This window comes from Cavia porcellus, unplaced genomic scaffold (assembly GCF_034190915.1).
Source record: "Cavia porcellus strain 051 isolate PalLab524CR breed Dunkin Hartley unplaced genomic scaffold, mCavPor4.1 scaffold_24, whole genome shotgun sequence".
Taxonomy (NCBI): Eukaryota; Metazoa; Chordata; class Mammalia; order Rodentia; family Caviidae; genus Cavia; species Cavia porcellus.
In genome coordinates, this window is record NW_026947507.1 from 46,493,617 (window position 1) to 46,507,292 (window position 13,676).

General features: G+C 47.7%; 1 protein-coding gene across 2 annotated transcripts in view; it reads left to right on the forward strand.

Annotated features, from left to right (window-relative positions):
* Csmd1 (CUB and Sushi multiple domains 1) overlaps positions 1-13,676 on the forward strand; it is a 1,477,900-nt gene that overhangs the window by 1,013,730 nt on the left and 450,494 nt on the right. For both annotated transcript variants that reach the window (XM_063234987.1, XM_063234988.1), the window contains exon 7: positions 10,526-10,603. In XM_063234987.1, the coding sequence (XP_063091057.1) occupies positions 10,526-10,603 (78 nt within the window). The remainder of the gene's footprint in view (positions 1-10,525; positions 10,604-13,676) is intronic.

A 13,676-nucleotide genomic window follows, 5' to 3' on the forward strand; every position in this document is an offset into this window, starting at 1 on the left:
ACAAGGAAGCAATCAATCATTACCATATATGGTGGGGACAGTAAGCCGAGCAAGAACCAGGAAGCAGGATGTGTGCGCCATCTTGGGCACACGATGGGCGGGGGAGCAGCGAGGCGGTAGGCGGACGCCATCTTGTGGCTATATTCTCATGGGTAATACGGCAGGCTCCCAACAGCAAGAGATGATTATCTTCATTAAACAGATGAGGAACCTGTGTCAGGGACATACTCACCTGCCAGAAAGCAGTCTAAAGAGGACTTGGACACCTACAAGACCCTCAGTCAAATCTAAAGCCGCACTGTGTGAGCAGCAGGCTTCTATGAGGAGCAGGTGGGTTAGGTGAATGGCACCCTGGGAATGCACGACTGGCAGAGGTCATTCCTGGGTCTTCAGTGCATGCCACGGACCGAGCAAGGCCATGTGTGGTTCTGAGCTGTCCAAGTGCATTACAAGTGCTCCGTGGCACAGCAGGCTCTGCCATATATTCAGCGTCTTGCTCATCCACTATCAACTCTGACAAAGGGGGCTTTGCCATTTTACTTTTCATGGCATTTCCTGAGGCCTTCCCCAAAATCCACTGTGTGGTGCAGACACAAATCCCTGAATGAGAGGATGAACTCGGATGAATGCACCGCCAGGATCTTTGCACTGTGTATGCCCACAGCGTATGCACATGTGCTGAGCTGGCACATGGTCAGTTCCTGGATCTCAACAGCCGTGTACCGTGGTAAGCACAAACTGTGGCCCAGTGCTGTGTGGCTACTGTTTCACAAGGAAGCTTTCTAAGTCCAAGCAGCACAACCAAAATAACAGTGCAGATTCCATGTGAAGACATGTGTGCTGGACATGAGTTTTTCTACAGTTCCACAGTTCTGGGCACAGGGCAGCTGGGCTTGCTCAGCATTTCCACAAACACGAGAACAATGTGCTATGCTGCCCTGACCCCAGCACCAGTGTCACCCAGGCCAGATATAGGGTGGAGGGCTGACAGTGTGCCCACAGCCCTGGCCCATGCCATCCTGCAGAGCAAGAATACAGGGAGGGCACAGAGGTAGGAGGATGACCATGGATGGCACAGCCCACATCCTCTGCTGTACACCAGCTGCTTGGACATGAACAGGAAAGGGAAACTCAGCGTCCAAACTCCAGCTCTGTCTTTAATAGATAAGGAAACAAAATAAGACAAATTTTGAAAAAGGGTTCATGGCTCAGGATTTCGGAAAAGCTCGGAGGTGGACCAGAAGCTGAGCTCTCTGGACTTCAAGCACACCGCCTCTGCCAAACTGGGCACTTTGGAAAACCTGCTTCTGCCCTTGCCACGATGTGGATCAGCTCACTCAGTGGGAGAAACTCAGAGAAGGTGGGGGAGCTCTTTTCCCACCAGGAGCTGCCGGCCCAAAGACCCTGGCATTGGGAGAGGGACTTGGAGTCCCTGCTGGAAGCTGGGTGCCTGGTGATGACCAGACATGGCTGCCAGACAGAGGATCAAATCCCCTGTGGCTCCTGGGCTCACCACCCTGCCCCTCCCCACCCCTCTCTCTTCTCTTGGCTGCTCCCACCCTCTCTCTGCTTTGGAGAAGAGCTTGAAATGACTCCCATCTCGGCAGCCAATAAATCATCAGAAGCCCAAGTAAAATCATCTTTGAAACTTACCTTGCTTTAGATTAAATCTTGAATGCTCTATTGTCTAAAAACTAAAACCACAGGGAAATGCATGATTTAAAAACCATCTCTGACTTGTTGAACTGAGGGGGAATCAATAATAGAGTTAAGTGCCTTCCTTAAAATAAAATATTTTACTGTGATGGTCCTTTATTCTGGTAAAGAATCCAGTCAGAGTTTTGTGGGTCTTCCCCAACAACTCTTCACACTACCTTGAAAAGATGATTCAAATACTAATACAACTTCACATACATATTTATACATACACACGTATATGATTTCTCTGTTATCTTTTAATTTCTTTTATCTCATCTTAGACAAAAAGTTTTGATGACCAATCAGCAAGGAATACCAACCATAAAACTGATCACACAGTAGATTCCTCTCTGGTCAGGAGTTTACATCCATAACTCAAAGGCTGCTGGTGCTAAAAAGTGCCAACTCCTCCATGGAGCCTGCAGAGGGTCAGCACATAGCTAAAGGTAGGCTATAGCTCGCCATCTCTGCTCTCATTGTGCACCTGCATCTTTCTCACCTTAAGTGTGGGGTCAGACACCTGCTCACCTCTGCACATGGTGGTAACCGTCTGCAACCAGATAATTGACCCTAACTTGACAGAACCTTATAGACAGTAAAAGTAACGAAGGGATTTTCCAGACTTGCAGAAACATCCTATGACCAGGTGTTCCAGACCTCAGAGCAGCACCTAGAGACCCCCAGTCACTGTCCTAAACCTGCAATCACCTGAGATTAAGACAGAGAAGAGCTGCAGAGACCACCCCAAGATGGGATCAACCCCTCTGTGAAGCAGGTACCCCACACCAGAGCTGAGGCTGTGACAGGGGAGGGGCAGTCATCCCGGGGGAGCTGGATCACCCCTAAAGTGATGGAGATTTCTCTGAAGCCAGCCCTGGAGTAAAAGCTGGGGCTGTGATCAGGCAGACACAGCTCACACAAGAGGGTTAACTGTGCACCTTGCTCCCCCTAACCCTGCTCTCCCTCCAAGTGAACCAGAAATTCATGCCAGGGTCCCCAGAGACGGGTGTTGGCTCCCAGCTTCCTTCTTCCTCCCAGTTCATCGCGCTGATTAAATTCTTTTCCTGCTTCATCATTATTGTTTCTGTTGCTTCCTGGGGGTGAGTGACCAGACCAAATTCGCTGGGACACCAGAGTCAGCCTGGACTCAAATAAGGAGATCACTTACAGCAGTGCACAGGAGAAGGGTGCAAAGCTGCTGCCTGATAAGGTACAGGTGAAACACAGCTGTCTGGATCCTGTAATTTGGTAGTGAGTTTCTTCCTAAGGATCCAAGGACAGTGTAGCATCTGCGAAGGAGGAGGGGCTGCTCCCATGCAGTCTGAGTCAGACAGGCTGAGGAGAGACGAGATGTGCAGTAACAACCAAGCTCTCCGTAAAATACAGTGTACACCATGAGGCAGTAATAGCAGGTTTGTTTCACAGCATAAGCAAATAAACTTATTAATTACTGTGAATACAAACAAAATGAAATGGCATTTTGCCACTTCCCCAAACTTGGGGCTTCACACTGTGTATTCAAAGCTGACGCTGGCTGTGGGCTGGTGCACAGACCAGTTGGGGCTGTTGCTGACCCTGCTGATCCCAAGGTCAATGGACCTTCCAGTGCTTTCCTCTGAGAACTGGGTGTGGGTTGCATGTGCAGTGTCGTGTACAACTGCAAGGAGAGGGAACAAAGCTGCTGTGACAGAGTGTACTGTGACGGTCCATTAAAGTACTTCAAGGAAAAATGCTCATAGTAGGCACAGAATTCATGTAGTTTTTCCTATGTTCTGTAAAAATATATGTACCCCAACTTTGATATTCTTATTAACACACATTGTAATGCACATAGGATTGAAATAAAAATGTAAAATGTAAACTGATAACACTGACTGCCTTTAGGTGATGGGCTCATTCAGTTAATTTTGATTTGAACTTGATAATTTTTAGATTTTCCCAAATTTTTCTTGAGTGCCAACTAATACTATAGTCCTCAGTAAAACTGTGTCATATAACAGAAACAGAACCAATGCTCTGTGATTTATTACATAATGTTTGTCATAGTAAAGTTGATATTAGTAGATAATGTCAATTTAAACAAATAACGTATTAGTTCATTAACAGTTGTCATAGGCAGATGTTTCAGACTTGATTAGTCAAGTCCTGAATTTGACAAGTTTAGTTTTACAACTAAACATGTTTACCCACGTACAGTTATCTAAATGTTACTCCTTACGGGAGCTCAAAAATTCAAACCTAACCTGGGAAACTTGGTGAGGCCCTGTCTCAAAATGAAAAACTCGAAAAAGAAAAAAAAAAAAAAAATAGATGGAAGAACATGAGTTCAATCTCCAGAGAGAGAGAGAAAGAGAGACAGAGAGAGAGAGATATGGGGGGGGGCGCACAACACAGGATAGGAAGGGGGAGGGGAGGGTCAAATGATAACATCCAGCCTTGCAAAGGAGGGGCAGTGAACTGGGCAGAATCCAAGGCCAGGGCAGACAGTGTTCTGAGGAGGAAGTGGCCGCCTGCCTGTGCCATCACCAGAGCAGAAGGAAAGCTCACAACAGTCTCTGCCCCTTCCCTGGATGAGGTCTCTGGTGCAGAATAAGAGAGGAGAGCAGGGAGAGAGAGACCCTGGAGGGCTTTCGCCCCCAGTAGCAGCCAGGGACACAAAGGGTTTCTGTTTGTCCTTCTGTATCCAAACCTGTTTTGTGACCGTTTCATTCTTTTTCTGTTTCATCTTAAATGAGACAGCAGGGAATGGATCCCCATGTTTGCATCACGATTGGACTGATCAAGCTGAAGAGAGAAGGGCCTGGAGGTGCAGGAAGAAGGAGGGATCCCTCCTTGCCTGGCAGCCCTGGGACCCTTGTGCGTGGTGCTGGGGGGCGGGGGAGGGAGAGACTCCCCAGGAGGAGCTCTTGGAGGACAGGGATTCCAGCCAGGAAGGACGTAGCTCAGGTCTTACAGGGTTTACTTAAAGAAGCACTTTGACAAACAGCTTAAAATACAGAGTGATCTGAACATTTATGACTCTTCTTCATAAGGCTCACAACACAAAGGAAGAGATCTTAAATAATTTTGGGCATCAGGTAATTGGATCTGTTACTGAAGCAACTGAATACTTGGAAAGCAATCCTCAACATTAATTTTGAAAACACTTTGTAGAAAATCATCATGTAAAAACGCCAAGAAGAAGCCATAAGAAATGAAGCGATAGAAACATTGGACATTCTCAAAGTGAACTATTTTCCCATTTACTCTTCCCCAAAGGAAATATATTAAGAGACTCCCTGAAATGTTTCAAAAGAAAAAATTTAGTTTCTATTTTCTGATAATAAAGGAAATAAATCTTTCCAAAAATACCTATAACCAGTATCTGAAAATGCCATTTATTTTAATTCAAGAATAAATTAACATAAATAATGGAATTTTCTGTGACTATAAAACAACATACATGTGAAAAATTGGTAGATCATAAAATGTAATTGCTTATAAAATCTTATAGCTATTATGGATAAAATAACTACAAGACAAATCTTATTAGAAAATAAAAACTCATGGAACAAGATAATTTCTAAAGAAAAGAGACAATAGACTTATTTATATATTTTAAATACCTATCTTTCATATATTTTACAGTATGTATTTAAATATGTACATGCTTTACATATACATATAATTTTATGCTTTACATATCCTTATAATTTTATGGATTTCCATATGTTCCATTATTATTATCATAAATAAAAATAAATATTCTTTTAATATATCACTGAAATGGAAGTTTTAGTTAGCGATTTTATAAACATAACAATAATTTTATAGTCATAGTCAATAAGTGTGAAAAACAGGATATATCCTTTTAATCCATCACTTTCAAACTATGAATTTCACTTTAAACCATCAGAGCTGTGTAGATTGGCAGCCATTTCCTCCTTTGTTGGTGAGACTCCTTGGTAGCTCCTGTCCTCATATTCAGTGAATTAAACATGTTTGCGTTTTATTCACTTAAGAAGTGTTTTGAGCTTCCGGTTTTAGGAAAAGCACAATTAGATAGATATTTAGTGGGTAGATATTTAGTGGGTTGTCTGTCTCCGGACATCACTGGCTGGGCCAGCAGAGGCAGGACAGTCTCCTGCGTGGTCTGCACAGGCAGCGTGCTCAGGAGAGGCCAGGATGACCTCTGGGCCTGCAGGGCAGGTTCAGGCCACGTGAGTCAGTTAGAGGAGTGCATCGGGCAACCTCCTCTCTGGGCCAGGCTGCACCACAGTGAGAAGCAGCTGCAATCATCACTGACATTCTGCAAACAACAGCAAGAAACCTCCATCATCCCAGCATAGCAGCAATTTTTTCACGTCTTCAAAGTGTCTGAAGAAAGTCTGTTTAATGCAATCGTTGAGAGATCATAGCAGAAGCAGCTGATGTACTGAACGAAAGAAAATAATAATATGCAAGAAAAAGTATTCCCTATGGATGGTTATCATTACACTCCTCAATGTTGTCTACCATTAAAGAAAATACTCCCCAGAAGTCCTCATGCTCTACATGTTACAGAAAAGGAAATTAATTATACCTATCTGAAGGTGCTTCTGTCCTTTTTTCTCTGTTTTGTTTTTACCCTCAGGTTGATTTGCAATAAAGAAGCCTAAATGTAGTTCCTCAGTTATTTTCAGGCACTTACAGCAGCATGCTGGTGACTGCAGTCCTTACCTCGTTCAGTGGATCTCTTCAGGCCATACCACTGCCCGAGAGGCTGTGTCCGTGTCCTTTGAGCGACACCTCTCAGCTGCACCACAGCCCCTGCCACGCAACTACTGAAGTTGAGTCTGAATTCTTGACACTTCATTTTAGCCATGAAGGGCCAGGAAATCTCAGACCCAACTTCCATACATATTGCAGCTCTTGGGCACCCCGACACAGGGTCGAGTAGACTTTCTGGATCCAGGGATGGAATCAGGGGAAAGGGAGAGAGTGGATGGAGAAGAGATGGAAGATGATCACGTGATAGTGTATGTGATGGATACATGGGTACACAAATTCCCTAAACAAATGAATTGCAAATATATACCACTTAAATACTAAGCAAGAAGGCAGAGCATAAACCTTCCACATCAACCAAGAAAAGCAAAAAGAAAGACAGAAAATGCCTAAGCTAATGAGCAGAAAATGAAGTGTGTTCAAGACTGAACAAAACGAAACTCATCAGAACGCAGAGGAAGCTTGGTGGTTCTGACCTGGTACTGCTGAGCTTAGGCCCTAGAATCACCTCTGTTGTCCATGGACAGGGGTAGTGTCACTCACCCTGGCACTCAGATGACCTCGGTGTGGGCAGAGGAGTTGTCAGGGCAGGGCATTACCTCCCACACCCTCAGCCAGGCCTCTGTCTCCACTTCTCTCTGCTGAGATCATTCTTCCAGAACTCTCTTTGCCCAGCCCCCAGGGGAGTAGAAAAGAGGAGAGACAGGATGCATAGAAGAAAAAGGAAGAAAGGAAGAAGAAGAGGAGAAGGAATGGAGAGGAGGAGGCAAGAGAGGAGGAAAAGAGTGAAGTAGAAAAGGACCCCAAGGAAGACGGCAGAGGACAAGAGGACCTAAGGAGGCAGGCAAGGAAGGTCCAGCGGAGCGGAGACAGGAGGGTATGTGTTCCTGCCCCTCCTTCAGGACATTCCAGGGAAGCAGCGCTGCCCACTGTGAGGCTGTGAGGCCATGGCTAGGCCAAAGCTCGGAGATGAGTAGCACATAGAGCAGGAAAACCGTCTTACTGCAAAAGAAGTAAATTACAATTTCCCTTGTGAAATTTCAGCTTCACCGAACTAATGGTTATTAGTGGCATCAGGGAATTTATTAGTTCATCAGACTGTCAGAGTCCCCGTACATCCCACACCCTGTGGCACCCAGAGGGCCACTGTGTCTTTCTGCTGTTTCCGAGTGACTGGAATGGTGTTTGTCCTGCCTGTTTATATAGGGTGACATTTGCTTAGAGTTTTATGCTCTATATTGTCTCCCATCGATTCTGCTGTTCCTGTTTACTGTGCATTCATCTGCTATCTCCTGAGTCTCTTCAAGATAAAGTTATTTCTATACAGGGAGGCGGGATGGTGGGAGACACACAGCAAGGAATTTCCAGCTCAAATTGTGATGGGGCCATCGCCCTTCTGGGGCCATCGCCCAGGGAGGGCCCAGGGTGCTGCCTGCCCACAGGATAGTTATGAGAGTCACAGATTCTCACTCTTGTATTCCTTCCTGTGCTGTTTATAAGCACAGTATGGAAAGGAGAATGAGAAGATCAGAGCGGGAAATGGCAGAAAAGGTGGCAGGTGACAGCAGCTTCGTCCCCGGGTGGCCACTGGGTGGACTTCAGTGGGAGGGGTTTGCTTCAGCAAGTGCCCTTAGAGTGGGTTCTTGCTTGCTGGAGAGATGGGGACAGTGGAGGTGTAGAGGAGATAAGTTGGCCCTGACGGAGGCTGGCAAAGCCTTGGTGACCACAAGCTCTTACAGCGGAGATCACGGTCCGAGGGTCAGAGGATCACTCTCTGTGGGTTCTCTGCCTTCCTCTGGTTAGTCTTGGGCAAGATCATTCTTAAAAACATGGTAGTAGGTAGAACGTCTGTCTGGGGCTCAGCTCTGAGAAGAGCGGGAGAGGCACAGTCACCTGCTTCTTTCACTTCCCTGAAGGAAGGAGCCCAGGACACATTTATGCCTCTGACCATGCGGATCCATGCAACCCTGCCGCCTGACTTCCTCCTCCCTAAACCAGCTGGGAAGAGTTTTCCAGCACCTGTAACGTCCCTTCTTCTGCTCACTTTCTCTGCTAACCTAGTCAGTACGTAAAAGATTCATGCTGTTCTGAAAGAGTTGACCTTTAAGACTTAGCATGTAGGTGACTTGACAGATTTCATGGCTAGATTAAAGAGGCATGGGGTCCTCTACCTGTGGCCGATTATCTGACTTATCCAAGAAGCAAATCAGTGTAAGATCCAAACTCCTTGAACTCATGGAATTATTCAATCAAGGGAACTCACATGAGAAGAAACATTCTAGAAAGTAATCCAATGTCAATTAGTCCAATAAACACCTAAGAATTCAACATTCAATATATTAGTACTAACCTAAAAACTTATCATCTAACTCAGACAATAAGAATCCAAAGTCAAATACTCTGGTAACACTCAAGAATCTCCATGGAACATTCTGATATAACCTGAGTATACAGATTTGAACACTTGGACACTAAATTCCAATGGCCAATCATCTGCTAATCCAAGTATCTAACATCCAGTGCTCCAGTGGTACTCTAAGTTTCCAATGCCCAGGGCTCTGAGCAAAATCTAAGAATAGATGTCCACCTGCTATGCTAGAAACCTGTATTCCACTCACAGGTGCAGCTAGGAAAACCTGCTTGAGACCCAGCCTCATGCTCCAGGCCTGGGGGCAGTTCTCACGTGGTGCCCGGTTTCCAGTGCTGAGCTGCTCCTGTCACTCGGGGCCTCCTCTCTGTGACAGCCTCCTCTCTGTCCCCCCCCCCAAGCCTCCTCACATGCCAGCCCACTGCTCAGGCTGTGCCTTCCTGTGAGTTCTCTGCTTTGAGGAGGTTTTCTCCAGTGCAGCCCTGGACACAGAAAAGAGCCATCCACATCAATGCCAGTGGACTGCTTCATCCTTCACATGTGAATCATGCTTTCTAGGGAGTGGTGAGTGGGAAAAGGTAGAGTGGAGCCTTTTACTCTCTTACCTCTCAATGATGTGAAACAAAAACATCAGTAGCGAATCTTTCTCTGTAACTTCGATGATACTCAGCTAACTTTGCTCTCTGTGTCTTACATACACAGATGTGATCAGAATAGACCTTCCATCCAGGGGTATTCAGAGTCCTGATCTAGGATCCATGTGCTCCTCCCCCAGGGGCAGAGGCTAAACCCGGGTGTCCCAGAGTGGGGTGAGGGTTGGTGCTGGCATGATCAGGAGGGGATGAGTTCCTGGTCCTTGGGGCTGGGTGGGAGTCTTCAGGGCTGCAGCTGAGTGGCCCATCGTCCCATGCAAAAGAGGGGAGCTAGAGCGAACCCAGGGGCACACAAGCTCTGGGTAATGTGTCTTTGCCCTGCTTGGCTTCTCCAGAAAAAGAAATTCAAAGCCAGAACCCAGACACGGAGGGGAGATTGGTTACTGGGAAGGCAAGGACTCCAACTGGAGATGGAGAGAAAGGGGAGGAGGACAACACAGCTCACCAAGCTCCTCTGGGACTCTGCTCTGCTCTTTTTTGATTTTTATTTTTTAAACAAACACTCTTCACACATCTGTGTCTGGTGCAGGAGCCCAAACAGCAAGGTGCTTCTCAGCTCCCTAAGCTCTCACTCTGAAGCCAGAGTGGTGTGTGCCCTCCCTGTCCTGCAGTTCCAGGTCTGGAAAGCCTGGTGGTGTCCATGGTTCACCTCAGGCTGCTGGAGCAAGGCCCACACTCACAGGCTGCACACTGATGTGCGTTTGTGGATCTTTAAGAGATGGAGTGAATATAGGACTGCGTGAGTACGCGGCTTATGTTTATAAATTTCTGTGAACAAAGAATCGTGAGGATGCAGGTTGGGACAGCCCCTGCTTGCACAGCTGGGGAGAGGATGAGGACAGCAGGCAGGTGTGGGTATGCAAGGTGACAGCTCCGGTGCTGTGTGTCTGTGACCCAGCTGCTCTGGAGACCGCCTCTGGCTACTTCTCAGGCTCCATTGCTGCCTGCGCTGCTTGGCCTCCCTGACCTCACAGCCTCTGCGCTGGGGTTGGGGAGCATGCTGTGGCAGGATTTTCTGGAGGCCCAGCCTCCAGCTAATGGTTTGCTTTCTTTCTTGCAGTGAAAAAGGCAATTGAGCTGAAGTCAAGGGGAGTCAAGATGCTGCCCAGCAAGGACAGCAACCACAAGAACTCTGTCCGTGAGTCCACTTTCCTTCTTCTCTGCGGGTGGAATTGTGGGTTATAGGGGGAGGAGAGGGGCCAGCGGAGCCCAAAGGAGCAGCGCCTGTACCCCAGCCCACTTCCTGCCCTCTCCTCTCCCTTCAAAGCCCACTTGTGGCAGAGCAGACTAGGTGGTGCTGCAGTGTGGCACCCATCACCCTGCCTCACCCACCCCAAGGCCTTCACGCTGCCTCATCTGTCAGCACCCAGCTGGGGCTCACAGGGCTCCTTTCCCACTCTCTGGGTGGCACCCCTGGGTGGCTGGGCAGCAGCACCCTGCACACCCCACCCCAATGCATGAACAGGAACAGGGCCTCATCCTGTTCCTATGCTGATCTTCATTAAGGCTGCCTGAGTAGAAGATCTTCAGGCAGTGTCCAGTCCTTCCACTGAGAGTCGTGGACCTGAAGACCCGTCTTGCTGCCCTCCCCCTCATCTGGTGTCCACCTGACACCTCCCACACTACTTAGCTGTGGGGACATCCTCACGGTACCGCTGCCCGATCAGCTGGCTTCCGGGCCACCAAGGTTGTCTGTGCACTCATTGGTGGCTTCCTCCATGGCCTTTAGAGATCTGCCCTTGGCAGCCTTTCCTGACTCTTCTGGTCTCTGGTGTCTGCCTCACTCATCTCACTGACTAGCGATGTGGGTTCTGCCTCAAGGCCCAGCTGTTGCCTTCCAGGGTAGCCTTTCTCGTGTACCCTGATCCTTTGCAGAGTGCTGCGCTGCTTGGCCACTTTCTCTCCCTGCTGCAACTCTGGGTTTGTTTCTGGTGGACTTTGATCATCCCGCTGCCCAGCAGCCTACAGAAGAGCAAGGTGTGAGCCAGCATCTGACCCCACCCCAGTCAGCCCCCAGCATGCCCTGAGTGTGCACGGCCTCTGCAGAGGGCTGCACCTTATGTAGCCCCAGTAAATAACCCATGCAGTGCCGCCTGGCCCCTGCTCTCTGGGTGTCTCCATTGCAGTGACTTCAGTCTGCATAGTAACCCATGGGTGTTCAGGGGTCCTGCCTGTGGGACTTGGTGTGGGGACAGATTGCTGACCTCCACCCTGCAGCTCTCTCCTCGCAAGTCTCCTCCTCCATCCATCCCAAAAGTCAACTTGTGAAGGGCTGGGCCGCTGTGTCTGCCTGGGGGTCACAAGGAGGGTGCTACATGTGAAGGTGGATTCAAAGAGGATAAAATTACTGAGTTGAAGAGGCAAAAAGAAAGCGTCCTTCATCTAAACCCCATTTTATTATTTTTACTGTCAGCTTGTGCTCTGGGGTGCTCTCTGGAGTGGGAGTTACAGTTTACAATAAAATGGAAATTGTGTTTTATGGTTGCAATGATCTAAAGATCGATACAGAAGCAGACACCAGATGAGGCCCTTATCTTAAATCAATAGCAGGCCCAATATCAGATCGATCAGACTTGCTGGAGGGACATTTAGACAGTGTTTAGTCTGTCTCCATCTGGACACACAGATTCACAGTCATGATGATGATAATGTACAGATTATTCACTTGTTATTAGAGTTTTCTGTCTGTCTCTGAAGTGCCTAAAGCTATTGTGTATTACACTAGATGTAAACAGGAGCCTTCTGAGATGAGCCTCACAGTGGACAGAAATGTGATACTTCTAATAATACAAATTTAAACATTTCCTAGGAGAAAAGACATAGAATTTGCACACACAGTGATGCACAGTGGCTCTGAAAAGATCTTCTTCATTCAAGTCCAACTTTCACCATTAAGAGTGATCATTTTTGCAAGACTGTCATGCAGATAAAGCCAGGTCTGAGTGCAAATCACCTGCTCAGGTCTGTGTGTGCAGTAACTGTCCTGTAAGGCCAACCTTTGGAGCTTCCCATACAGAAATAGGAAGTAAAGAGCCCATGGAGCAGGCTGTGAGCCCAAATGGGGCCCCAGAGTACCCAATTTCCCTGTCTGCTCCTCCATGTTCCCTGCTTTTCTTGTAAGATGGCATGAGGAAGTCACCCTGTGCTTTGCACACATGGGCACCTTTGCTGTGTAGATGCTGCTGACACATTCATTTAATTGTGCATCCACACAGAAATGCTGATGTCAGCGTGCACCATGTTCTTTTCCATGTTCTTGGTAAATTCTGGTCTCCAGTGTGCCTGCATGGCCCCAGCGAGGAGGCCCTGCAACTGCAGGAGCGAGACACAGCTGCAGGTCCCACCTGATCCTGGATGGTGGCTCTGCTCAGGAAGGGCTTGGCCTGAGTGAGGCTAAGGCCTCCTGCAGGTGCCCAGCTGCAGGGTACCCACCTCTGCTGGCTTCTCGCTGCATGTTTCCTGTCTCAGCAGTGAGTTGTCATGTTGGTCATGGACTTTATTTGTGGGACTCTTCACAGAGGGACCATGGGGTGGCAATGGCCATGCAGGTTCCCTTTCCTTGTAGACCATGAGTCTGTGCTGTTAAAAGCCTCATCCATTCAGTGCGCTTGTGGCTGAGTGGACCCCAGTAACCTACACCACAGAAGCCATGCTTAATCTATGCTTGGACAGGACTGTAGTGAGACTCTAGCAGTGGTGAGGAGGGAGGTGTTTTTCCTCCCCTCTGGCTCCTCGAACACAGGGCGAGACAGCGGTCTCTGCCTCTAGGTCCATCCCAACACATGGACATGACTGTCTCTGGGTGGAGGTGCCATGCCTTGGCTGTCCCTTTTGCTCTTTAGCTGCTGCTCTAGGTGACTTTAAAGACAATGACTTTGCTGTCTGAGGGCTGCGTGCTGAACTCACTGTCCTTTGATGGATGGCACAACCTGTGTATTGGGCTGTCACAGCTGTCCATAACACGTGGGTAGGGCAGTCCATCCAGAGTCCATTCACAGTGGAGGGAAACTGAGCCATCTAATGCATGGTCTTAAAGGCCCTTGGGAAAAACAACAGCAGAATGTTATGCAATAAACGTCCCCACAATTTCCTTCCATTCCCTCCCAGCAGTTTATTCCCTGGCCTTTGTTTCTATGGGCGATCATTTTTTTTTTTCTACATTGAAACAAATACCCAAAGCGTAATAATGTCATTTCCAAGTTCCCATGCAG